The 26,018-nt window shown below is 37.4% G+C and overlaps 2 protein-coding genes across 2 annotated transcripts in view; both read right to left on the minus strand.

Annotated features, from left to right (window-relative positions):
* CLIP1 (CAP-GLY domain containing linker protein 1) overlaps positions 1-26,018 on the minus strand; it is a gene marked incomplete at its 5' end in the record, with an annotated part of 35,313 nt that overhangs the window by 3,642 nt on the left and 5,653 nt on the right. The window contains 13 exons of the mRNA XM_009582556.1: positions 1,678-1,798; positions 4,952-5,058; positions 6,811-6,948; positions 11,296-11,511; positions 11,604-11,769; positions 12,421-12,577; positions 13,606-13,689; positions 13,930-13,987; positions 14,996-15,112; positions 16,445-17,389; positions 18,927-19,031; positions 22,929-22,961; positions 24,121-24,181. Coding sequence (XP_009580851.1) covers positions 1,678-1,798; positions 4,952-5,058; positions 6,811-6,948; positions 11,296-11,511; positions 11,604-11,769; positions 12,421-12,577; positions 13,606-13,689; positions 13,930-13,987; positions 14,996-15,112; positions 16,445-17,389; positions 18,927-19,031; positions 22,929-22,961; positions 24,121-24,181 — 2,308 coding nt within the window. The remainder of the gene's footprint in view (positions 1-1,677; positions 1,799-4,951; positions 5,059-6,810; positions 6,949-11,295; positions 11,512-11,603; positions 11,770-12,420; positions 12,578-13,605; positions 13,690-13,929; positions 13,988-14,995; positions 15,113-16,444; positions 17,390-18,926; positions 19,032-22,928; positions 22,962-24,120; positions 24,182-26,018) is intronic.
* On the minus strand, positions 7,298-10,031 carry LOC104080235 (cingulin-like protein 1). Its single transcript, XM_009582555.1, has 2 exons — positions 8,190-10,031; positions 7,298-7,327 (listed from the first exon to the last, which is right to left on the minus strand). Exons 1-2 carry the CDS (start codon positions 10,029-10,031, stop codon positions 7,298-7,300), a joined length of 1,872 nt encoding a protein of 623 aa, XP_009580850.1.

The raw sequence follows: 26,018 nt of genomic DNA on the forward strand, positions 1-26,018 counted from the left end.
GTTCAGATTAGATCTCCCTCACAGAAGAGGACATAATGCAACACAAATGGCTGAAGAAGACAAACAGACTGTTTCTCCAAGCTCTAGCAGATCTTGCAGATCTTTGATCTTGGAGCCATCTACTCACGGGCAGAAAAGGCTATGGTGCAAGTGAACGGAGAATATTCCAGTTTGCAAGATAACTGACTAATCCCTGCGCTTCACAGATTACAGCTGTCTATCCTGGCAACGAGAGAAGGGTCCCTGCTGACAGATCACAGCAGGCAGGATGCAGACAGCAGGACTCCTTCGCAAGGTCATCTGGAAACAACGGAGGGCACTGACTGAGACTGCAGTGACCACTGCCAGCCTACGCCTCGCGGGCTGAAGGTTCCCTTCCCTTGAGGACTGTCTGTATATCAACTCTGGCTACATAAGATAGGCAGAAAGATTTTGACCAATGTTGCCGAATACTTTTCAAGTTACAACTCTTCCTGAAAATAACAGGTTGCCTCAAAGATTCTGAAATAATTTAAGAAAACACGTGGGAGTGGGGAGCAGAGCTCCCACTGGCTGTTTAGGATGACAGCATTCTCTTACCACACCACTACTCAGATGCAGCATGAGTCAGTGGTTGAGCCCACACGTCTGGGACTCTTGTTAATCATCTCCAAAGGCTCTTTAGGATGAAGGAGTTCGTGCATTGCTCCTGTCAGCAGCCAAAAGGATTTAGAAACTGGCCAGATCTGTAATCCCCCATCCTCAGTATTTAAAAATATTAGACTTTGTTGCAGGATGGAAGAGATCTGCTCCACTGTCAGTGGGAACAGGAACACCCCTCTTCTGCACAAGTGCTATCTCAGAAAGGTAATAGATAAATCCATGTCTTCTACATTCTTGGTTTTGGACAAAATCTTCTAAAGATGTCTTCATGGTGTGGCTGTCACTGGAACTGCTCCACAAGAACTAAACCCACTATATTTAATGGCTGTAAATCTAATTTATCTTTTGGCAAGTACCAGTGTTACAAGCTCTGTAACTAAGCCCATACTTTAAGATTCCAACAACATGTTCAAATGTAATAGTAAAAAACTAAAAAAATTTAAAAGTGTTTTTCTCCCCTATAAACTACCACCAGAAAAACATCTTACATTGATTCTAGTCCTCCAATACCCACCTGGCTGCAGCACTGTTCATGTACATGCACAGTATGAAGTTTACACACGCATACACGTGCATAGCGCTTTTTAGAGACAGAGTCCAACCAAGTAGTTTTAAATAGTATTCTGAAATACATCCTAAATACTCTTTTTTTTTTAGTGGGAAGGGAGAGCAGGGATAAGGAGGAGAATTAAATAGCTAGGTTTCCTTAATACTGGGTAGATGAAGATTTCCACAGTTGTATAACAAAATTACTCCCGACAGAAATAGCAAGTGTCTGTTAATACATTTGGCTGAAGCACATGTAATTTATGCTTATTCCCAAGCCTCCTAAGTACCCTTCTCGGGTTATGCAACCTTCTGTTAGCCTGCAGTTCTAACCTCCCAATGCAGGTGGCTTCCAAATTTATTTTAAAACATTCTCAGAACAACTCATCTTTCAAGCACAAGCATGCAGTGCAACGTCACCCAGGCATCAGCGGAAACAGCACGCACAGCACTTTCACCATACATCAGGGAACGTTCCAGCCACTCTACCTTCTGATGACTTGTGACTTCGTCCCTGCTCCTGCCCAGCTCCTCGGCAAGTTTCACGTTCTCCTCTTGCAAAGCTGCAAGCTGCTGGGACTTCTGAGCTGCTGCCAGCTTCAGCGCTTCGCTGGGAGGACAGAGAGTGCATCGTTACCATAGGAACGGGAGAGGCAAGAAAAAACTGTGGGAGAGATTCAGCTTCACAGCTTGGAAAAATACATCTAGGTCACGTGTCTAATGGGATCTATAATAAAGGTGATCTATACCTCAGATGCACAGGGATAGGTTTAACCCTGAAAAGCAGTAGCAGCACAAAACTCCTTTTCCTGTAAATGTATCACATACTCAAAGAAATGGAAGGTAAGTTCAGACTGCTAGTGCTGCATGCTGCCGATGGTTAGCAAAGGCTTGGATTTAGAAATACAGCGTAGGGTTTGACAAGAGTGTTGGCAAGGTTTATAGCCTAGACTTCCTCAGCAGTGAACTTTGTAGCCAGAGGTAAACATGAGAATTGTTTAAATTAAAAAAAAAAGGGGGCAAAAAAAGGAAAAAAAGAAAAAAAAAAAGAAAAGAAAAAGAAAAAGAAAAAAGCTTACAGTTCCACTTATTTAAATACTCCCTACAAGGTCTGACATCCAAACATACAAGAATGTGCAAGATCACAGGAGGCAAAAAAGGAAAGTATCTAATCTATTCTATTATTTTAACAGATACAAAACTGAAAACGAGACAAAACAAAAGCTAAAGGAAAAAAAGGATTTTCAGGTTTCATTAGCCTATGTTGCTACTCATGTGTGTGGTTTCCTTAAAGTAAGTTTATTTTCAATGAATTTTTGAAAAAAATATTTTGCATGCCTGCCTGTAACACAAGTGACTAAAACAAGTTTTTATAAGATTTGACAGTATCTTTCAAAAAATCAGAGAGATACGCTTCATTTCATTAAACAGTAATTTTTATGACTGTGTTTTGTTTTCATGAAAAGGAATCTCAGTACTCCTATGTGCCAATATTACACAGAGTTAAACCCTGACCGGAATATTAAATATACTTTTATGACTGTGGGAGGTAGAAGAACCCGTAAGTCAGAAACTTATTCAAGCACTTCAAAATACAAGGACTCTACGGTCTATTATTGGGCACATTTAAACAAAAGGAAGTCTGATTTACTTTTCGAGTTCAGCATGTAATACGACTAAGATTTTCCAACCACTTCTTCTATCTGGTCTCACCTTGACCGATTTCCAATCCGATCCACCTAGGCTGGATTAAACAGGCTAGCTCACATCACTGAACATCAATTCACATTATCTTGGTACGAATCTACTTGCTGATGCAGGAACATACCTATTTTTAACCATGATTGTTTGCTGAACTGCAGTGCTAACCAGTTCTCCTCTTTTTGCTTTTGGTTTTAAAGCGTAGATTCAGGGCATTATTGAAAGAACACACAAAATACTGGCGTCAATTTGTGCAAAATGCTCCCCCGTGTTTAGTGCCAAGGAACTTTAAACTGATAGCTGCAAGTGCACTTGACAGCAGTACGAAATGAATACACAACATCCAGCCGGTATTTCTGCTTTTCTTCATCCTAGTTTTACACGGAAGGCTCTTTTACAAAGGCCACCAATGTCATCCTCCCACCTCCAAAAGGCACTGCTCTAGAGGCAGCAGCATGTCCCTACCAACAGTCACAGCTCCCGTGGGCAAAATTTCCCCTCTCCTTTGCAAAGACAAGGGGACTCCCTTCATCAAGTGACCTCTCAAAGATGTTCTCTCTACCCACATCACTGCTGATCAAGAAATGCCTATTATCAAGCAAATTCCTTACTCTAATTAAAACAAGCAACACACAAAATAATTATGACAACAAAAATAAATTAAAACACAACTAGACGAGCTTCCACTTATCCACAATGTCTCATACCACTGAAGATTAGTGACCACATTCAGCAACAGCCTATGACCAAGATTAACCTTAGGGAAAAAAAAAAAAAAAAAAAAATTTAAAAAAACCCCCACAAAGTGATCAGGATCATGAGAACACCTTTCAGTGCCGGAGATTTTCAAGGAAGTATCTTCTATAAATAACTTCTGCTTGACAAATTACAGTCTAATATATTTTGTCTTTCCATGATACCAGAGTCTGCTAGCCCCTTGCCCTTCTAGCATTAGAGCAACTAGTCTGGAAATAATTGTTTTGCTTTGGCAATTCCCATGAGCACTGAGGCAGGTAGGAATTGCTCATGGAATGAAATCCTGCCTTTCTAAAAAGAGGCTGCTGTCTATACATGTATGCAGATTTTTAAAAGCAAGCAGTAAAAACTGTCAGTCATACAGAAACTTAGTATTAATTCTGTGTGCTGATTTCCTTTGTGTCCTGTCTTCACCTCAGAGCAGTGGTTAAGAACTGTCACAAAATGACTTATGGAACTAACTAGTAATAGTTAGTCAAAGCTGCTCTTAGTTATCAGTCCAGATTCCAGCTCTCACTCCGTGAGTCATGAAATTCTTCTTGGAGTGCAGATGGGAACAGAGATTTGTGATTTAATGCGTTACATCTCTGAAAGTTGGGGGACATGCAGCTAGTGCAGGGTAGCAATAACTAGGCTGGATTTTTATTCATGGTGACACACCAAAAGCTTTCATACAATGAGATTCCACAGGTCAAATTACTTTATATCAGATGCTTTGCAGTTAATTTGTTTGTGTACAATGTTACACATCATTAGTTTGTAGTACATAAGAGGTAGTTTCTCAAACAAAGCATCTAAAATAAGCAACTAACTCTAGTTTTACACACTATACACAGCATTTGTATTGTACCAGTTAGAAAATAAATGCAGAGTGGGGCAACAGGAATAAACTGGATAAAGACATCAATGAAAAATAAAAGCAGAACCAGATTTTCTATAAACAAAGCCACTTAAAACTGCTTAAACTCCAGGTGTACTTGTAATTAAATTCAAACAGAATTTCTTTATAATAAAGCTTTTAAAATAATCTAGTGCCCTCAGGTGGCAGAATTCTATACTTCCTCCAACAAACAAATTATTTCAAACAATGCTTAGTGAAGGATTTGCTTCAATATCCTTCAGCAATTCAGGAGCAACATTCTGATTTCAAGTTTTATACATGTCAAACTAATATTTAATTTTGACCTAATATCTGTTTTATAAGTGAGGATACCAGAGAGGTACTGAAAGACAATTTTTCAAAAAAATGAAAGGTAAATGTAACTATAAAGGAATAGTTTAACAGATTTAACATTTAAATACTTACAATTCTTTTTTAAGTTCTTCCACTTTCTTGTTCTCCAGATTTAGAAGTTCTTTTGATTTATTAAGTTCCTCTTCATTTTTCAGGTTGTTTTGTTTAAGCATGTCCAACTTAAAGAAGAAAAAACCTCATTACACTAATGAAACTATACAGTTCTTAGGAGTAGCACTCGGAAAAGATACTCAGCAAAATGGGGGCCTGAGCTGAGCTGTTCCACTTTTTCATCTTTAGTACTTAAATTAATTCAGTCTGTTTGTACTGAGAAGCATTTGTCTAACAAAAAAAAATGTTATGAGACTTTCTGCATTCAAGTTGAGCAGCACAAAGAATTCAAAGTCCATCGAAGAGCAGCTTACAGTAATCTGATGTATATAACCCTGATATAAAAGGTAAAGCTCCAAAGCACCTCCATTTTAAATGCTATATGACTCAAAGCACTTTTTTTTTTTAAAATTCAACACTTGTTGCTAAAATTAGCTGTTCCCTTGATCTTTATTCCTCTAAGATAACTGATAAAAAGTTCTGCTTTACCATACCTTAACTTCTGAGAACCAGTAGGCTGAATGTTGTGCTTGCAACCATAAGAAATGAATTCCTTTCAGAGATCTTGTTGCATGGGACAAATTGTTGTGTATCTTTTTACTGAGCTTGCATCTACCACGTAAACACCACAAGCTTGCGAGCCTTATTTGTTCGCATTCAGCAACACATTATATTACATAACAGATAATCTTCAGCCGTTCTCATGGCATTACAGGACCCTGTGGATTTTTTTTTTTAATCCAGAAAGTGAACCCCTGCCATTATTAACGTCACCGCTTTTAATTCTCGAGTCATCAGATCTCACTGGAAATCATTACTGTTTCAGCACAAGCTGTGGCATTTAGGTTAGCCCAGCTGTTCACTACCCATTATTACGGGAGCTGCAAAAGATGAAAGAGCCATCAAAAAGAGGCCATAGTGTGCTCAAGATCTACAGAAAAGATGCCAGTTCAATGTTAGGCTAGATACTCCGGGGCGAAAGAGCGTGAAGAGGGTTAGTGAGGACATTTTTCCCCTCCTTCAAACCCTGAAGTATCACCAAGTGGTGGGAGGACATAGACTGAAGAACAGGTCCCTAGAGGAACTGCTGTACATGTTGGACCATGAAGTTCTTTGGGACCATTGTGCTCATGTATTGTACAGTGCATAGCTCAGCAGAATTTGTACCTTGTCAGAGCACAGTTCTGATTAACAGAAAAGTGGAGAAAAGAAGAAACGATAACATTACACACGTCAAGATCACAAAGAGGATGTACAGAGCAAGGAGTGCATTATAGCTGAGAAACGGAGCGGTAACTTTGTGGATTAAGAGCACTGTTACTCAGAGCTCTGCAGCACTTCATCAGAGCGTGGCTGCACCCCATACTTACAACCAGGGAACTGAAGCACAGAGTGGTCACATCTAAGCAACTTATCCAAAGCTACACAGCAAGACTGATTAAGCTTCAAGTCAAACCCATGTCTCTTGATTCTGTGATCTGCAAAAGCTGCTGTAGCATCCAGAACTCCTATTACATAAGATAATTTTTTTTGTTGCTGCACCAAGATTTAAGGGACACGAACTTACATGCTGTAAAGTATTTGAAACCACATGCAAAAGACAAAAGAACATAGGTTATATGTTCTTTTCTATATAAAGCGCCTAGATTTTCCATCAATATGCACTCATCTAGTAAGTTTTCACAAGCCAATCAAGACTGAGTACTGTGGTGAGAAAATGACAGAATCCACTCTTGCCTAAGCTAATTCTCCATAATTCAATAGTTGTTCCTCACAAACTAGGCAAAACTTTTCATATAAAAGCATTTAAATGTGATTACTTCATTCTGCAGCTTCTCATTTGTCTGTCTAGAGTTCTCCAAAGAGGCCAAAGTTTCAATCTTTTCTTTGTGAATGGCATCCTTCTCTTTGGTCACCTTCTCCACAGTCTGGAAAACATCTTCTGCCACTTTGGCAGCCTATATACAAAGGGGAGTGGGGAGGGGTGGGGGAAAAAAAAAAAAGTATTACCAAAGGGACCTCTGAAAGCAAAAGGTGAGCCACAATACTTTATGCACAGCTCCACGGTTTGCCAGCTGCTTTCCAATTAAGTAAGGACTTCAATTGGGAATTTATTTGCATTTTGAAGCTGCATAAAGTATAAAAATAAATGGACATGAGAAGATTCAATTCCATGCAGAAATAGATCATAACCCCATGCTTGTGTGACCACCAAGGAAGCCCATTTCTTCTTTTTTAATTCCTGGATTTCTAATTACCACCACTGTGATTGCTCTTAGACTTCTAACCACTTCAGACAGTAGTAGTTCAATAGATATTCACTTCCAACAGACTGCTCTATTTTCAGAAAATGTAGAATTATAAAAAACTGTTAAAAATTTGAAAAAGAATTAAAAATTAAATAGGAGATAAAGCCAATTATCGCATTATTTCAGTGTTGTTCATTATGCCCTCATAAAAGGAAATATTTCACAAGAATGTTAAAATATCTAGGTAGGCATAATACATTCCTATAGGATATCTTGATTCCAATTGGTATTCAAAGTGATTTTATGGGCTTCAAGCCACACAAACTGAAATTCAAAATACTTTACAGAATTTGTTGGTGGTGAATACAAAACACTTCTGTGAATAAAAAGAATACCAGAATTGTCAATGTCTTTAACAGACTGAAAGTCCTATAATGTAAATTTAAATGGTTCTCTTACACTGCTTTTTATCCAATTACATTTACAGGAGCAGTATGTTGTTTTGTATTTTTTGGTGTAACTCAGATTTGTAGTTTGTTGTAATTTAACATAAAATTGCACAAAGATCTAAACTAAAACGTTATCTATTACTACTCTAGTTTTTAAGCTGCAGAGTACTTCAACGGAAGGAGCTGCTCAATTCCTCCTACCAGATTCAGGAAACAAAACTTCCTTTTATTCACAGTTTACATTGTTTTCTTGCAACATTCAGCTACAACATAGGCTTTTATATTTAGAAATATTTTTAAAAAAATATTGAAGTGTCTTTCAGACTCACAATTACAACTTGAAAAAACCCCAAAGTAATATATTGAGAGAGATCGTAATTCCAGCCTGTTTACACTGAGATGAAGTGCTGATTGTGCAATGAAGTGCAGAGAGGAAACCATTGGGTTAGTGCTCAGTATTAGTATAACTGTACTTGGTTTTTTAACTATGTGCTTCAATACCTCCATTTTTTGCGCTACCGTTTGGGCCTGGAGAGTCTCAATTTCCTTTAGTTTCAAAACCAGATTGTTCATCTCCTCCTGCAGCATCTGATTTTTGCCCTGAGAGGCCAGCAATTTGTCTGAGAGGTCACTATTAGTTTGTTCTAAAAGTGCTACTTCCTCGTGCAGTTTATAATAAGCCTTGGAGAATTTCTCCTTCTCTTTTAGTATTTCTTCCTTAATGATGACCAGACTCTTCTGTTCAGCAAGCAGGCTGTCGTTTTCCTGAAGTAACTGTATTCTCTCCTTCTCCATCACCTCATGCCTGTGTCGAAGATCATCTAGCCTCCTGGAGACACAGCTGTGCAAGTCCTGGAGCTCTGCTTTTGATTCAGACAAGGAAACAAAGTCACTCTTCAGTCGTTCGATATTGGAAGCGAGCTGCTCTGTCTCTGCACAGAGCATTTCTTTTTCTTTAATTATTTCTGCCAGTTTAGTTTCAGATTTTTCTTTCCCCTGAACTGAAAGTTCTTTCTCAGTCAGCAGTTCTTTATTTTTCTGTCTCAGCTCTTCTATCTCCTTCTCTAAGAAGCTGATGTTGCTTTGAAGTTCCATACGTTCCAACAAAAATGATTCCTTGTCCAGTTTTCTAGCTTCCTTTTCTATGGTTAAGTTTTCTTTCACAATCTCAACCTCTCCATTTAATTTCTGACACTTATCTTGCAGTTCAGTCCTCTCTTTGGTCAGCATTTCCCTATCAGAGGAACAGGTCTTGAATGAAGATGACAGGATCTGCTTGGCTTGTGATACAGCAGCCAGTTCATTTTCTAATGTTCTTTTGGCATCCTGGGCCTCTTTCAGAAGGTCTGAAAGGTCACATTTACAGGCTATTAGCTCTTGATTTTCTACAGTCTTCTTACTTATTTCTTCCTTGAGGGCTTCGATGGAATCTTGGAGCATGGTATTCTCTTGGGTCAGAGCTCTCTTGGTTGAGACATCCAGTTCATGTTCTCTCTTCATATCAGAAATTGCATTTGCAGAAGACTTGTTTTCATCAAGAAGCTCTAAGTATTTGTTCTCCAATTCATTCTTCTCTTGAAGAAGAGCTTCATTGTGCGTTTCAAATTGCAACGACTTACGAAAAACAGATTCCTTTTCTAAGTTCAGTTCATTTATTTTCTCAGTAAAGGCTTTCTCAGCAAGTACGGCATCTGCTGTGGCTTTAGCAAGCTTTTCAGCAATTGCCTTATTTTCATTTAAAAGTTCCTCCCTTTCAGCCAAAAGCTTTCGTTCTGATGAAGAAAGAGCCTCTTTCTCTTGAAGTAACTGAATACATTCAGAATTGGATATCTCTCTCGAGGCTTTAATTTCCTCAAGAAGACGAGAGAGACTAGCAAGGGAATTCTTCAACTCCATATTGTCTTTCATCGCTTTTTTAAGTTCTTCATGTTCAGTCTCGAGTTTTGTTTGCGTCTCTTCCATTCTCATTTTTAATGCTTCGTTTTCACTAACCGTATTGTCTAAACGCACACGTAGCTCTTCTATGCTTTTAAGGAGCATCTCCTTCTCGGACTGCAGATTCTGGCTTGTCTGCAACAGACAGTCCATTTCATTTTTTAAGGCTATATGTGTATTTTTAAGATCAGAGTGTTTACCTAGGGTTGAATCTCTCTCTGCAGTCAGAGTTGACACTTCTTGCAGTAGCTCTCTTTGATCTCTGGCTAGGGCCTCACAAGAACTTTCCAGCTTCTGAATAACATCATCTTTGTCTTTAACAACTGCATCTTTCTCTTCCAAAAGTTTCTCCTGGTAATGCTCCAGTTCTTCCCGTTCTTTGATATGTTTCTGACATTCCACATCCATGGCATCTTTGTTGGCCTGAAGTTCTTTCAACTGTTGAAGCAAGGTTGACTCTGAAGACCGGAGAGCATCATTTTCTTGAGTTATCTCCAGAAGGTCTGCCTGTGCTGCCTCTATTTCAGAGAGTAATTTGCTTTTCTCAGAAATCAGTGCTACCTTTTCTGTGCTTTCCTGCTGGCTTTTGGCCTCAGCTTCTTCCTTCTGCTTTAGGATTTTTTTATTTTCTGAATTAAGTTCTTCATTTATTGTCCAAAGTTCTTCTTGGTCTCGTTGCATTAACAAAATCTTTGATTCCAATTCTAGAAGTTTTGATAACAAAGAACCTCTCTCTAATTTTAAAGTATTCCCCTCCTGTGCCAGAGTCTCTTTTTCTGATATCAAACCCCTCATCTTGTCTGACATTAGTTCAATCTCTTTTCTGGCTGATGCTAACACAGAGCATAAGGACTAAAAAAATAAAGTTGGGGAGAAGGGAAAACAAAAATGAATGAAAGCAGACAAATGAGAAACGTGGTTGAAGGGCAAACAGAGCTACTGTTATTTAAGTTTTAAAAAAGAGTATACACTGACACACAGTCCCTGTGTGAATTCAACTGTTGACAGCCACCACTTTTTTTAACTTCCAATTCTCAAATTCACCTTCTATAGCTAATTGTCCTCATGATTCTGTCCAAAACATATTGTCATAACCCGTTTAATGTCAAATACCACATCGGTGGTGTATTTAAAGTTAACTTGTGTGCCAATTTATACACTAAATATTTTGCTAAAGCATAAAACAAAGATTATAGCAAATAACTAATGAGGGATGAAAGCAAGCAGCAATGTCAAAGAAACAGGAGAAAACAAAAAATTACTTAAGTCAAGCTACATACTAAGTAGTTGCACATAATATGGGATCATACTACAGAACAAAATTTCAGGTGTGTAACACTTCAATGAAATAGTTCACAACATATTTAAAATTCATGCATTTAAAAAACAAAGAATAACATTTGGCAACAACTGATTGTACTTAGCCAACTATCTATGAACTTAAAATGTTAACATCAAAGAACCATATTTAATGGATTCTTGTGTAATCTAGAGAAGACAACCACTTAGTCGTGTATGCTTCTCTTCCCTAACCAATATTAATCTATCCTGGAAAAGTTCAAAAAAGAAACACTGCAAAAATGAAATTATGAAGCCAGGCAAAAAACAGTGATTCACTGAAACAGAAAGATTTAAACTTTAAATTACTTGCAGAGTAACAAAGTATACATACTTTGGCCTGTTCTGCTTGCTTTTTCAGCTCCTCAGCCCGTGTTTCTAACTCATTGATTTTCTTTTGTGCAATTTTCAGTGCCTCTTCTCCATCCAGCAAGTTCTGCTTAAACCCCTTGATATCTGCGTCATGTTTAGTGATCATCTCAGAAGTTTCTTTTTCATACTTTGCCTGAAGATCCTTATACTGAGTTTGGCTAGTCTCGATTTGCTTTTTCTGATAAAAGATAAAACAATTGGAACACAGTTAAAGAAGCAGCAGTACTATATCCTATATAGTTAGCTAGTGCTTTTTAAAGTTCTTCTTACCATGTCTGTTAGTTGATCCTGCATATTTTTCAGTTCTGCCTGATGAATCTTGAGAGTTTCTTGCTGACTCTGTTCAGCTTTCTGTGTTGTCTGCTCCACATTTTTCTGAAGCTGAACAGCCTTTTCATTTGCTTTTGTAAGCTCAAGTTGTATTTGCTCCAACTGCCTAGAAAGACCAAATAAAAGAACATTACTTTTTGCTGACAGCACGACAAGCACAGAGATGAAAGACTCTAAATTATGCTCAAGTTCTATATTCTGTCCAAGCATTTAGAAAGAGATTTAATTATTTAACATATAGAGAATGTCCTGCTAAATTAAATACACACAAGTGAGACCAAGCACTTGCCCTTGTGCAAAGCAACACAGCTGCCCGTTACATTGCCTCCAGTCTGGAGTTTTGTAAAGGTAAAGAACAACTATTCTACATCCAGTTTTTATTTGAAACAAAACACATTTTCTCTTGCTAGTCAAAAATATGACCCAAGTCTTTTATACATCCAAATAAACAAAGCTTATCAGGTAATCAAATAATTAAGAAGCGCAATCACAAAACAGTCTAGATTATTAAAATGTTCATTTACTCTGGACAATGAGAAGCATGTTACATAACAATTTTAGAATTATAAATGTTAGATGCTCTTCAAATCACTCTGAGGAGACTGTTTTGATGAGTTTATTTTGATAGAATAAGTTCACTTGTCATATCAATATGACAGGAGCATCTTGTTCAGATACTTACAAAAAGATAAAACGAGAAGCAGGGAGTGCAGGAGTAAAGAATTAATGTGAAAATGTTCTGACAATGATGGAATACCTTTCTTTTAACCGGAGCTCATCATTCATTTTTGTAAGCTGGGCAGAGCTGTCTCCTGAAGACTTCATGATCTCTGCAATATCATTTTCAAGTTTGGTTTTAGCTTCAACCAGTTGCTGTTCTCTCTCCTCTCGCTCCTTCAATTTCTTCTCCATCACTGAGCAAGACAAAGGTTAGCAGTCTAGTAAATTTAAGAGAAAGGGTATGCACAGACTAGCTAGAAGATAGTAGAGAACTATAAACAGAGCAATACTGATGCTACAGAGCTTGCAAATTACCCCTTTAAAATTAAAAATTACAATTGTTTGACCTTTGAACTGTTAACTGTAGCAGAAGGTTAAGAACTCTTCAGAAATAATAAAAAAGCAACTAGTGAAGAAATCTTTCTTTCAGAATTGATTCACTTAACTTCAGGCCATGAGAAGTGGCTATGAGTTCTACTCATATCGGAGGGTAATCAAGCAATATAATAAGAGAGGTATGCACATCTTGCAGGCGAGACAACTCAGCAGCTATTTAGTGGAGCGGCGGAAAACAAACAATGCAAACATGAAGCTACAGTGAAAAAATTACTCATTCCAGGGCAAGTACTGCCACCAAGGGCAAGAGCAGCCCTTGGGATGACTTCTACAGTCCCAACAATGCCTTGAAAGGCTTGCTTACAGGGTACATAATCATTCTTCATTTCTTTCTACATTGATTTTAAATTGAGATGTACAACTGGAAAGATACAGCAAGATTCCCTCCTATGAGATAAGTAGACAACCAGACTACTGTACAGTCTTTTTGATGTCCTTAAAAAGAAAATACTGCTTATGGACAAGGCTTCTGTGAATTAACTATCTTATGTTTGTACTGCTTCAGTCTGGTCCCCAAGCCTTTGTCTGGTATCTGACCATTACCACACCATGGTTTTGTTGCAACGTCAAACAAGAATTTTGGAATACACTCAGCCAGGAAATCTTCTGCCCTACTATACCATTTCCTTAACATCACCATCACTTTGCTGTGTCACTATACACAGTGCCACAAAAGCTGTTTTCTGCTTAGAAAAAAGGCTTTCTTTTGAAGGTATATGCATTTGTGAAAGCATTACATACTACAATGTGGCAAGCTGAGCAAAAGGCATATGAAAGCGCAAAGCTGATGCATTTTTCAAAACATTCCATTTTATTACTTCCTTACCAGTCAAACTAGACTTCAGCTGTTCCAGTTCTGCAGACATGAGTGCAAACTGCTCTTCTTTTTGGTTTAGTTTTTTTATTGTTTCTATGCAAGTAAAATTTTGAAAACAAAGTTAGTAACTACTTAGATGCAGACAATTCCACCTACTTGCAAGGTATATTACTCTTGAGAGAGGCTGCAAGTAATCCTAACCTTTCCATAGCTGCTGAAACTGCTGTACCGCCAGGTGTAAATTTGAAAGCGCATGGAAAAAACCCCTTTATTTTGCAGCACTTACTTTCTGCAGCTTTTTAAGTTCTTTCTTTAGTTTAGCAGCAGACATACCTTGCATAGTTTGTTGAACGTTTTCTGCTTCATCAGCTGCACTAGTAAACTTTTCTTTCTGAAAAATTGATAAAAACCTAAGGTAAGGTTTGGTAATAGCAGTATAATTCAACCACTGAATTTATATTAGGTATTTTTCAGGTACAAAATAGAACAGTCTTCACTCGTATCATAAATACATCTGAAGTTTTCGAATTACAGTTTAGCATAGGCATATTCAGCAGCATAAAGCAAGATTTTCCCTTGCCTTAGGTCCCTAAACTTTCAAAATAACTTCTCCATCAGCTAGCGTAACAACAGAACTGCAGCCACAGAGTCCTGTGTAGAAGACGTGATTTCTGGGCTTCTCAACGCAAGAAGCTATCCATGCTGCTCATAGGCTGCAGAGTGGACATCTGCAACCCTGTGATCAATCTCATACCAGTGTTTTCGAGCTTTACCAGCATGAAGAGATGCTAGACTGTGAAGAAAAGGGAGGATATTGAGGAAGATAAGAAGCAAGACTGTTCCACCAACTTCAACTATTTACTATGACCACGGAAAGATTTTATGACAGGGACAGTAAAACCTAAAAGCATGTCTTTTTGTTACTAATTCCGGTGTAGTTTCTCAGGAAAATCCCACCCAATTACAGAATACTTGCAAATTTAATTAAATTTGCAAAATGAAAAATCAGATGAAAAATGTCTTCAAAAACCACTTGTAAGACGTGTATAGCAGGCATTAATTTGTACAACAGTTATAATAATAAAGGGCCACATGTTTCTTAATGAGTAGTCTAAATTTAAAATACATGCTGCTTTTGATTTGGTTTAATATTTTATCTGAAATCCATAAACAGATTAGTTCTATTTAGACAAAAAAACTGATAACACAGAACTTGGGTGAAATGCTCTTTTCATTCTGAAATGGATCCTATTAGGCATGAACCCTTGCCTTCTTTTCATGAATAAAATAGCTTTGAAAAACTTTGCTCAGTCAGAGCTGATCCTCAGATTTCAATTACACTCTCAGCATGAAAACCAAAATCCAAAGGATAAAGTCGAAATTTTTGGGTATTACTCACCAAAACTTGAAGTTCCTTTTCCAAACAATCTTTAACTTGATTTACTGCACTCAAGTTTTTCTCAAGGTCAAGAAGCTTTTGCTCTTTGCCCTGCAGTTCTTTGGCCAGATTACTAGCCTAACGAAGATGATGAAATGGAGTAAAATAAAATTACAAACATGAATGAAAAAATAGGAAAATCAAAAGTTGAATCTGAAAGAACTAACTTACTATTAAAATCACTGTAAGATGAAAAATAAAAGAAACTGAAGGAAAAAAAAAGTGTGATGTGTTAACTGAACAAAGCTGATTTCCACTGATGACGACATCACAGTACTAAATGCATCTTGGAATATAATTGAAATAATTAAAATTTAGTTCTCTTGGAATTAATGGTGAAAACATTATTTAATGGCAGACATTTTTGAATACATTCTAAATTTCCAAACAAAGTTAAAGCATCAGTTGAATTAGTAGTTTTGGTTCTTCATTGTTTTAACTTTTTTGTCTGATAAACTTAGCACTTATGTTTCAACCGGCTATTCAGACAAATACACATACGGGGATGTAATTTTTCAAAAGGTTCTGCACCACAGCCAGGGGTAGTGCAGAAACCCAGTGTGACCTCAAAAACAGAGTCAAAGATCCATAGAAATCTGGTATCTTGGAACCATCTGTGACGGGTTTAGGAAAGCTACTTCCAGTTACTTTCCCACTACTCTTACAATTAAGTGCTCTATCTTGTCAGGTCATGCATAGATTGGGGATATGGAAGAACCCCTAAAATGAAATGGTATCTGAGCATTTTTATCCCTAGCTGCAGTGGCGGAACAACTTTCAAGTACTGAATGCCATGCTATCAACTTTAAAGAGACATTTCATCCAAACCCAAGAAAAATCTTGGTAAGATGTATCATATTGCAGTCTGTGCTTCAAAAATGCTGTGAAACAGTGCCTAACAACATCACTGCATACCCTTGTCTTAAATAAAAGTTCCACCAGGATCTTTTTTGCTTTCTTTTGTTTTTAACAGCCTCTTCCATCATCTTGTTTGATGAGAGGCAAGGTAGTGAAGGTACAGAGGAAACATTTCCCCATTGAATCCAAGTCACTTTATCTGAATATCTCTATCACCAAAGGTTAAAAACTTAAGATGTGTGGATTCTTCTCCCAAATAAGCCAAACTAACTTTTCCATAACACGAAGCTTTCAGCAGAGGCATGCTGAAGCCTGCAGCAAGAAAGTGCAGAAAGAATTTTTTTCTTTTTCTTAATGGTGCAGACCAAGCACTAGAAACCTGTTGAGAGACATGACCCAGTTAACACTTTCTCTACACCTCCTCAGATGGTACGAAGATACACATTCAATAAAACTATTTTTTTCTGTGATGTATTTGCTATAGCAGATTAGAACTGTACAAATGTAAAATAAAAACAAAGTAAAAATAAAAAGATGGATGTTGATACAAACCTTGCTAGTTCCATCAACCTTTTCAGTCTCTAAATTCTGAATTTGTTTCTCAGCTGCCTCAAGCTGCTTGCTAAGTTTCTGGATTTCCAATTTACCTTCAGAATTGGCTTTCTGAAGTGCAGCAAGGTCCAAAAGCTTTTCTTCAGCAGCTTTGATCTGTGGTGTAAGACTATCAATAACTTTGGTTTGTTCATTGTACTTGGCTTGCAGTACCTCTAGCTCCTTTACCTTTATTTCAGCTTCCTGTAATTTGTTTAAAGTGTCTTCCATTTCTACTAGATGCTGATCTTCCACACTTTCCAGTTTGGTCTTCAGGCTTTCCAGGTTTTGCTCTTTCTCCTCTGTGACTGCCAACAGTTTTGCTTTCAGTGATTCAATCTCTTTTAAATGATGAGTTTTTTCATTTTCCTGCTTCAGTTTTAAATTTGACATTTCATTTTCATAGTCTAATTTAATCTTCTCAATCTGAGTCTTTAACTCCGCAAATTCTGCTGTCTGAGCCCCTACACCTTTGCTGAAAGAAACTTTTAGCTCTTCCATTGCTTGTTGATGGGAGGCAATTGCAGATTCCAGCTTCGATTTCCAGAGCTCTATTACATCTGAATTCTCCTTGTTGGCATGATCAAGCTTAGTTTTCAAGGATTCATTTTCTTTCGCCATTCTCTCATTTGAAGCTGAAAGTGATTTGATCTCTTTTTGCAATGCTTCTTCACTAATTCCAAACTTCTCTTTCAGTGAATTCATCTCATTCTGATGTTCTTTGCTAACTGCTGCCATTCTTTCTTGCAAAGAACTTATTTCTTGTAACAATGAAAGAGAAGTGTCCACATCATCAATGTGTTTACTAGACTCTAATCTCCCTCGAAGCTCAGCTACTTCCTTCACCCGCAATGCTAGATCTCTTTCTAGTTCCATGATGCGAGATTTTTCTGATACCGTGGCCACCTATGATTAATAGCATTTTAAGAAAAGAAGAAAGAATTATAAAAGATATGTTTAATACAAAGACACTTAGGCCTCACTGAAAAGAAACCACCGAGTCTTGCAAACTAACATCATTAGTGTCTTCTTACTAGCATTTTGGACTAGAATACCTTTGAGTCTCATTGTCAACCCCTATGTCTATGGAAATTCTAAAGAAACCTTAAGTAAAAGCAAATGCTGCTTTTACATGGAAGACTGTGAAACAAGACCAACTGTTGTTTCATTTATATATAAATTATTGCTTTAAAAAAAGGAAAAATGTCCACCTCTTTATATTACATGCATATTATATTCTTTCTAAAGGTGGAATTTATTTAAATTCATTTTTCTGAAGTTACCTAGAAATAACAACTTGCTAAACAACTTACAAACTACACTTATATATATTATCAATGTTTAACAAAATGTTTCTCAGAACCATTTTAAAGCAGATGCAAAAAGAAAGGAGAATCCTGAGGTCTCTATTTGTTAAAATAACTGCTTCTAAATTCATTTCATGCCAGCTGTGAGACCATCAGAGAAAAATACAAACACATTTTTAGCCTACAAATCCTTTGAAACTCCTCCTATATCCACTCTCTTGTTCTCTCTGAAAAAGTGTCCTCACATTATCTGAGCTTTTCCCCGACTGTTGAAGCAGCTTGTGGTATGGAAACGCACGCAAAGCTACCACATGCAAAGCTACCCCAGTTATTTCTAATTAGGAATTTACTGTTTCAACCTCCTTATCATACCAACATCCTGAAAAAGATACTACTTACCTGCAATTGCTTTTTAAAAGTACTTATGATAGAGTACATTCTTGGTTTTTATAATATTCACCCCTACGTCAACTTCAAGACAAGCTGCATGTGTGAGCATGAATATATATAGCTATCTATCCTGAAGAATTGACATCTGCTGAACTTCTGACTTGGGACAAAGTATGTCCAGCAATATTTTGACAGGCAACAGTATTACTAATGCTACTGGGATATCCATGAAAAGATTATGTCACGGGTGGGGAAAAAAGAACTAAAAAGCCACTGCAAACCATGATTTAGCAAAGCAAGTAGTACAACTATTTAAGACCTCAGAAACCAAACCCCAAACACTAAGTTTGTGTTAAAAGCATTGGCACAGTCAATCTTACTTCTTTTGGATTTAATGAACTTTGCTACTTCTAAAAATGAACCACTGAACACTCCTTTATGTCAATTCACAGTCCCATTTGCTACTTTTGACTTGGATTCAAGTATTAATTTTGCAGTTTTAAGATATCTTACCTGAATTATTCTGAAGAAATGAGTATACATATACAGGCGTACACACAGACACACAACACTGAAGCTCGAAATTAATGCTAATTCTTAAAGTGTTCCAGCTACATCTATAGCAGGTACTGATCATGGCAGAAGCAAGGATATGTTTCAGCATGTGTTATACTCAGCAGACTGTGTCATCAGAAATCTTCCACAACACAAATCAGTCTTGTTATTTAAATAGTGAAAACCATTACCCTAGTGTCTTCTAACTCCCTCTGGAGTTTGTCAGCTTTGGTCTTTTCAAAGAGCAGGCTCTGTTCAAGCTCCTTAATGCGGGCATGCTCCAATTTGGTCTGCGTCTGTTAGTAAAAAGGGAAAGGAAGAGAACACAACGGTGCCACCATCACATGCCAGCACAAGAGGAGGGAGCCACATGCAGGCCGTGCTGCCAGAATTTTCTATCAATGATGAGCAGAAAAGATGCAGTGGATAAAATGAACAGGGAAATGCTATGGATGAGAAAGATGGACTGAAAGTGTAAATGGACTGACGTGTAAAAAACCATAAAAAATGTAAAAAAAAAAAAATCACAAACAAAGAAATATGAACAAAAAAGTTTCATGCAGCCAAGTAGAAGTTATTTATCAGTACATGAAGTTTTCAGCACAAATTAGAATAGTTATGTAAAAAATATATATGTGTATATGTATCTGTACCTGTTCTAACAGGATGATAAATCCCTTTCCTTGTCATCCCACTAACTTTTTTCTCTAATATATTGGGCTTATTTTATAAATAATTTAGTTAAGAACCAGGGGACAAAAATTCACCATTGAAGCTCATGAGACAAACCAAATTTTTTTTTTTTTTTTTTTTTAAATAGTAGCTATATGTCAAGTCTCAGCTATAAAAATTCTTTTTGCTAAGACCTGGGAACATTAAGGTTCATTTGTCATTACGGTATGAATTATTTGTATAGAAATAGAAAGAGAATGGTTGTCTCTAACAGAACCCTCCTAGTTTTTCCCCCTCCTCCTCTTTCAGGAGGGAAGCAAGCAACAAGTAAGACTCTCCAAAACCAGGTGAAAAAGTGAATCAGTCTGGTTGTTCTACAGTTACTGAAGTCTAAATACATTGAACAAGATGTGGAAGTAAGGAAAAAAAAAAGGTAAGATCTTTGTAATTCTAATAGGTTCCTAAAGAGAAGCAGGAAGCAGGTGAAACTAAGTGAGCAGGTACCTCCTGCCTTTTGCTTACAAAGGGTTAGAATTTTTAGGAAGAACACAGAATAACAGATATTCTGGCTTGATACCCAGATACTCCCAGAGTAGTCTGAAGAGATGCAGGTGAAGTCCAGCACTTAGTTCAAATCTGACCTGCACCTCTGAAGTGGAGAAAAGGGGAGGGGAGGAAAAAAAAAAAAGAAAAAAGAAATATAAAGAGGTAAGAACCAGGTGCCATGCTTATTTCTGAAGTGCTGAGATTTGAGTATTGTGTCAATCTTAACAGGTCACTGTTAGTTTAAATTTACTAAACAATCCAAATTAAAAAGATTATGAAAGTCTGTTATGCTTCACAGTGTCTTTCCCAGAAAGAACAGCTTTTCAAGGCTTGCCTACATCGAGAGTAAGGTAGATGTCCAGAAGAAGACTGAATGAAGTTCTGCCTGGGTAGGCTAAGATGTGTTTATTAACCGAAGAAGTTGCATCCGTCAGTCTTGATGAAAGTGCTCCACGCAGCTTAACTGCCGCAGTTAATTTACTGCGGAACAAAGCAACACAGTAACCCCCAAACCCTATGAACTACTATTAACAGAAGAGAGTCCTGCAACCTGAACACTGGATTGAAAGAATCCGAACAGGCAGGAAGACGCGTGAATAATTCCAAAGCCACACTGCTGCCAAAGCACAGCTTTAGCTGGCAGGACACTGCTGCTTCTCTGATCTTTGTAATATGATATTTAAAAATCCCTACAGAACTGTGTTATTTATAGAGTGACAAGCTGATTAGTACTGCCTCCAAACCAGCCGCAGCAGTTAAAGATCTTACATAGTCTCTGCAGAGCAAGTGGGATGGGGATGAGCCTCTTGTTTTGCTTCAGGCCTGTTCTCCTCCAAACACAGTACTTCTTCTGACAGCATCAAGTTATCTTCTTTCCCAAAAGCATGCAGACATCTGGCAGTTTCATTTTTTAAACATTTTTCCAGCTGAACACGGTTGACTGTTTTTACTATGTAGTTACTAGGTCCAAAATACTAAAATCCACAAATGCTAGAAGTTGCTTCTTAGATTTGTCTATTTTTTGAAATTCTGTAGCAGATTTGTTCCTCTATCAGTGGAGGATCTTCAGTGCATATGGGGGGGAAAAACCCCACAAGAACACGGATTACTGTTTTTGCCTTCCACAGCCTTTGAAAATGGAACTAAGTATTCCAAGGGAAATAACAATATTTTGTAAGTGGCTATAATTCAGACCTCTCTCTGAGACGGGTTAGTATTAGTTCTGATCCACAACAAAATTATAAGTCTGAAAAGTAATCTATTTTTAAAAATTGAATATTCATATGATCTTTGCTGGGCACCTTTTTCCCCATTTCGGGCATGAGGGATTATTCTTTAAACAAGTCTCATTTCCAAGGGACAAGCTCCAGTTTCCCTGAGGTAAAAATCACTGCAAAATTTTGAATCACTCAAATTTCTCTCCTGGTCAGAGAGGAATGTCTAAATGATTATGTTTCTCTTTAAGGAAACCCAGAGCACACTAAACTGAGGAGAGCAGAGTATCTCTCTGAGGAAACCCAGAGCACATTAAACTGAGAAGAGCAGAGTACTACAAAAAGAAGATTGTAAACGTTAACTTGGATGGAAAAGAAAAACAGAAAAGAAAAAAAAAAAAAAACCAACAACTAAGGAAGCATCTTCACCTTCTCCAAAGCTTCGCAGTTAGATTAAAAGTGATAGAGAAATGGGATGAGCCTTACTCTGCCTTGAACGTTGAAGAATTCCACTCAAATAAACCTCAGAGACCAGTCATCAGCTATTCTCAGCACTTGTGTATTCTAGCTACTCTTTCACTTCAAAATAAACCTTACTGTTAAGTTCTCCATCTATAGGTCAAACCGTGAAATTGTGCTGAAGCCATAAATGCTGATAATCAGTTCTAGGATGGGGCAAGACGACCTTCAGTCCCTTTGTGCTGGGATAACAATCACAGAACACGACTGAGATTATGAAGCATTAGCCTAGAAACTAAGTGATCACCCACTTCTCTCCTTTAGAGAGTGAAGATGTCCATTTTTATGGAAAAATTAGAATAGGGAAATCAGGAGTAAAGATAGGGTTAAACAAGGAGTGCACAAAACAAGAGAAAGGAAGGGCACATGCAGATTTACTTCTAACACACCGTGAGCCTGATTGGAAGAATAGAGGAGACCCAGATCGCTGAAGTAGCTTCGCAAAAGGAACACCTAAGAATGCACAGCAGGAAACCAGTTTTAGTCTTGAGAACTTCCTGTCTCGGCTGGGGATGCAGCAGAGGAGGCAGCCTGGGATAAATTCTCCTGAGTCCAATCAAAGAGAGGGCTTTTAAATTCCACTATTCTGAGCTATGGGAGCAAGAGGGCTGCTTCAATGTCTTGTAAGGCAATTTCTGTTATCCAGTAACATATATTTTTCCTACATAATTCAAAGAGAAGCTACATGAAGATACAGTAAAATCAGACAGCTTTGCACACTAATTCTGTAGGTGTTTTTAATCATCTCTCCCCTTAGCATTTCATGCCAAAAAAAGGAAACAAATACGGGGAGGTGGGGAACATACTGATTTTTTCCCCTCAGAAAAATTAATCGACTAATTTCATACTGCATCTATTGAACAGCAGCAGGAGCTCATAGGAAAGCATGCAGGATTTTGTGAAGAAAGTAACTAAAATCCTACATTTAAATGAAAGACGTTTCAAGATCCTGGACAGTCATTTTCTACAAGCTCCTATACTCTTCAATTAGTTGCAAAGTTTTTAACCCTAAAGAATTCTAATTACACATTTGCCCTCTCTTCAGTTAATGGGGATTACAACGTTTAGTCATTACACACATTCTTTTCAAGAAATGTTGTAATTGCTCTGAAAGCAACATGCACACAAATACTAGAGTCAATGTTTCAATAACAGATTATGCAGTTAGTGAATAAGTATAAGCATTTTCTGCACACAATCTGTTAACATGGGATGTCTCTGCACATTTAAGTGCCCTCTTACATTTTCTGGGTCTTCCGAAATCTGCCTCTTTCGCTATCAGTAAAATTAAAAAACAAACAAACAAAAATATTTCACCTGCACACTTAGCACTATCATTCCAACACAAACAACAGGATACATTTCATTATCTTGAATTCAGTTTAAACTCTTGAAGTTATGCAGCTTGACAAACCAGAGTTTTTAAGATGGTTTGCCATGACTATCGACTGATTTAACAAAAAATAAAAAATTAAAATTTTCCATGGACTAAACAATAGAAGGAGCATTCTATGAAGAGTCTAGATAGATATCTTAAAATGAATGGAAGACTAAAATAAAAGAAATGTTATATGAAATGAATAATTTTCATAAGGCTAGCACTTTAATCATAAATGGTTCTCAGGAACACAAGTTAATTAAGTTTGTACTTTATACTGTGCAAGAAGTTCTAATATTTTTCTGATTAGACAACAACAGAGTAGAACAACTAAAAAGTATCTTGCTTTTCAATTTGAAATTTGGGATAAAAATTGGCACTGTTCAAATATCTGAGAGTAATCCTTCATTAAATGTTTTCTATTTTGATTGTGTAATAACATACTGTGTTTTAGCCCAACCTTATAGTTATACAAACAGCAGAAAGATAAAAATTGCACACATTAATTGCTGTTTAGATTTTGTGTGCAATAACTCTCAGGACAAAACATTCTTTGTTAATTAATCTTCCCAAAGGAAAGCACAGGGATTATTCAAAAAAATTGATCGAAGATAAACAGGACTAGTCCTCAATATTAATTTTCAAAGGCATAAATGCAATTCAATAACTTCAAAATGATTTTTTGTTGGTGCTTACTTTTAAGCAATTTCAGAAACATTAGTAAGATGTAATATAAAATAATGTGAAATATCAAAAGGTAGAGTTTTCTATGAATTAATTTAATTACTCTAAACAACTACAGCATTCCACAGTACAAGCCTTGCTAAAAGTGTGTAACTGAATTAAGGGTGCAATCCTGTAGTTTCAGGACGGTTAGCTCACTCAAGGACTGCAGAACCAGGAATCACTTTCACGTGCTTTGCATATGCTTGGAGCAGTATTGCATCGATTAATCATTCCTGCCTTTCTCTTCCAGAGAACAGTACACTTAATCTGAACTCATTGCATTTCTTTGTCCTACTATATATCCTGCTTACAAAGCTGGAGATATTTTACCTCTAGGTCTCCTTTGGTAATGGATTCTTCTTCCACACGGAACTGAAGGTCTTCAACTTTCCTGTGGGGACAATTCATTGAAAGTCAGATAACTTTGAAAGAAAATGTTTTCAAGCTCACTTTTCAGTAGAAATCAGAATTACGGCAACATCATTCTGATTGTACCAGCAAACTGCCAGAAACATTAAGGAGAAATCTCTCACAGGAAGCATCAGAGAGAAGGAAAGCCGCTGTCTTTAAAACACAACCACTGACAAAGTAAGGCATCAGTCTTCCTGCAGCTCTATAAAGAAAGTATTTTGTTGCATTTTCTGACAAGTTAAAAAGAAAACCTTTAAGTCATCATCGATTCTCTCATTCTTTCACCCTTCTGCATGTTCTCTAAAGAGGTGACCTAAATGAACAGTTTGATCTCACATTCTGTATATTCTACTATTCACCCAAGAAACAGAAAGTTAGGACACATCCAAGACACCCATGGGTCTTCTAGAAGCACGCTGGTCAACTTGCCTCAAAACTCTAGTGTAGACAAACATGTATTAGGTAGTGCAGGCAAGAACATTGCCTTGCCTATACAGGAGTCTCAAAATGAGAAGACAGAAGTGAGAAGCTAATATCTGACTTAAAATAAAATTTGTAAAAAGTTATTCCTTCCCTCCCCTGACTCTGGTATACCCCAATGAACAAGGGGTCAGATCTCCTCCTTTTCCCCTTGATCCTTTCAAACACTGTAAAATGTTGCAAAGGAAGAGACAAGCATGTCTTCTTTCCTTTGAATTACACACATTGCTGGTGCCCGCAGCTTGGCTGACAGATGTAGAAACCATTGCATCAAAGAGAGTTACAAGTGATGGATGTCTGAAATAAAAGGACAATAAGAACTTATTACTGGAAGTGGGTCTCACCAATGTGCTTTGGGAAACAGAGGATTAAAGATTATTTGACTTCAAGTCACTGCTGAGACTGACTTGAATACATATTACAGAGAACTTTCAAAGTAAATAAGCCTAGAGTGGTTAGGAGGAAGGAGAAATATTACACTGCCGAAGCCATGAAATGTTTTCCCGGCTGCAGGACGTCACTTCGGTGAATGGGTAGCAGGCACGCAGCGGCACTGTCAGGCTGCCTAGCAACACGCTGAAGGTGAGCTCAAGGCCATGGAGGACTGCAGTAAAACAGACCCCCGCTGACCTGGCATTCAGCGAAAGTAGGTCCACAGCCAGGCTACCGGCGGTGCTGAAAAGCTGCCTTTTTTTTTTTTTTTTTTAAATTTAAAAACCCACAGCATTATTTCGTAGAGAATATACAAATAATTCCAGACCTAACTCTACTGCTTGTTTTGAAGATTCAGTTCGAGTGGGTCCCATAAAAAGGCAGCATGAAAATTGTGAAGGAATTGCCCAGGGTTTACCATTGCATTTTCTCATCTGTGATTTCTAGTTTTAGGCAGGCCTTTCACAGAGGTTGACATCTGACTGATTTCAGGGGCGCACACAAGCCTACAGGACCGACTCACGTGGGTTTCTAAATAGACTCTTGCTTTTCAAAAGCATTCCAAATCCACCAAAACAATTTATCAGATTATTTCCTCACCTAACCTTGACCCAACAATTTATCAGGTTATTTCCCTTCCTAACCTCACTTTACCTATTTGGTAATCTCAGTTCCTTTCCTCAAATGGTTATGAAAGGGAATTAGAAAAGGCATTAAAATTAACAGCTTTAATGATTTTCCTGTAAGGGACAGACCCTACCTAGAAGCACATGACTAACAGTAATACATTATTCACGAGAACTGAACTGTAAAGTCCTAATCCAGCACTGTCAGGAAATGAGATTATCAAAATTTTCATTTGGAAGTGGAAGAAGAGTGTTTCAAGAAGATCAGGTATTCCTATA

Source organism: Fulmarus glacialis, unplaced genomic scaffold, assembly GCF_000690835.1.
Source record: "Fulmarus glacialis isolate BGI_N327 unplaced genomic scaffold, ASM69083v1 scaffold34347, whole genome shotgun sequence".
In the NCBI taxonomy this organism is placed as follows: Eukaryota; Metazoa; Chordata; class Aves; order Procellariiformes; family Procellariidae; genus Fulmarus; species Fulmarus glacialis.

Coding starts and splice junctions, on each gene's coding strand:
- LOC104080235 (XM_009582555.1), bottom strand. CDS start 10,031: ATGGATGTGGAATGTCAGAAACATATCAAAGAACGGGAAGAACTGGAG. Junction 7,328..8,189: donor CGGTAGCGCAAAAAATGGAG/GTATTGAAGCAC, acceptor TTCTGAAAATAG/AGCAGTCTGTTGGAAGTGAA.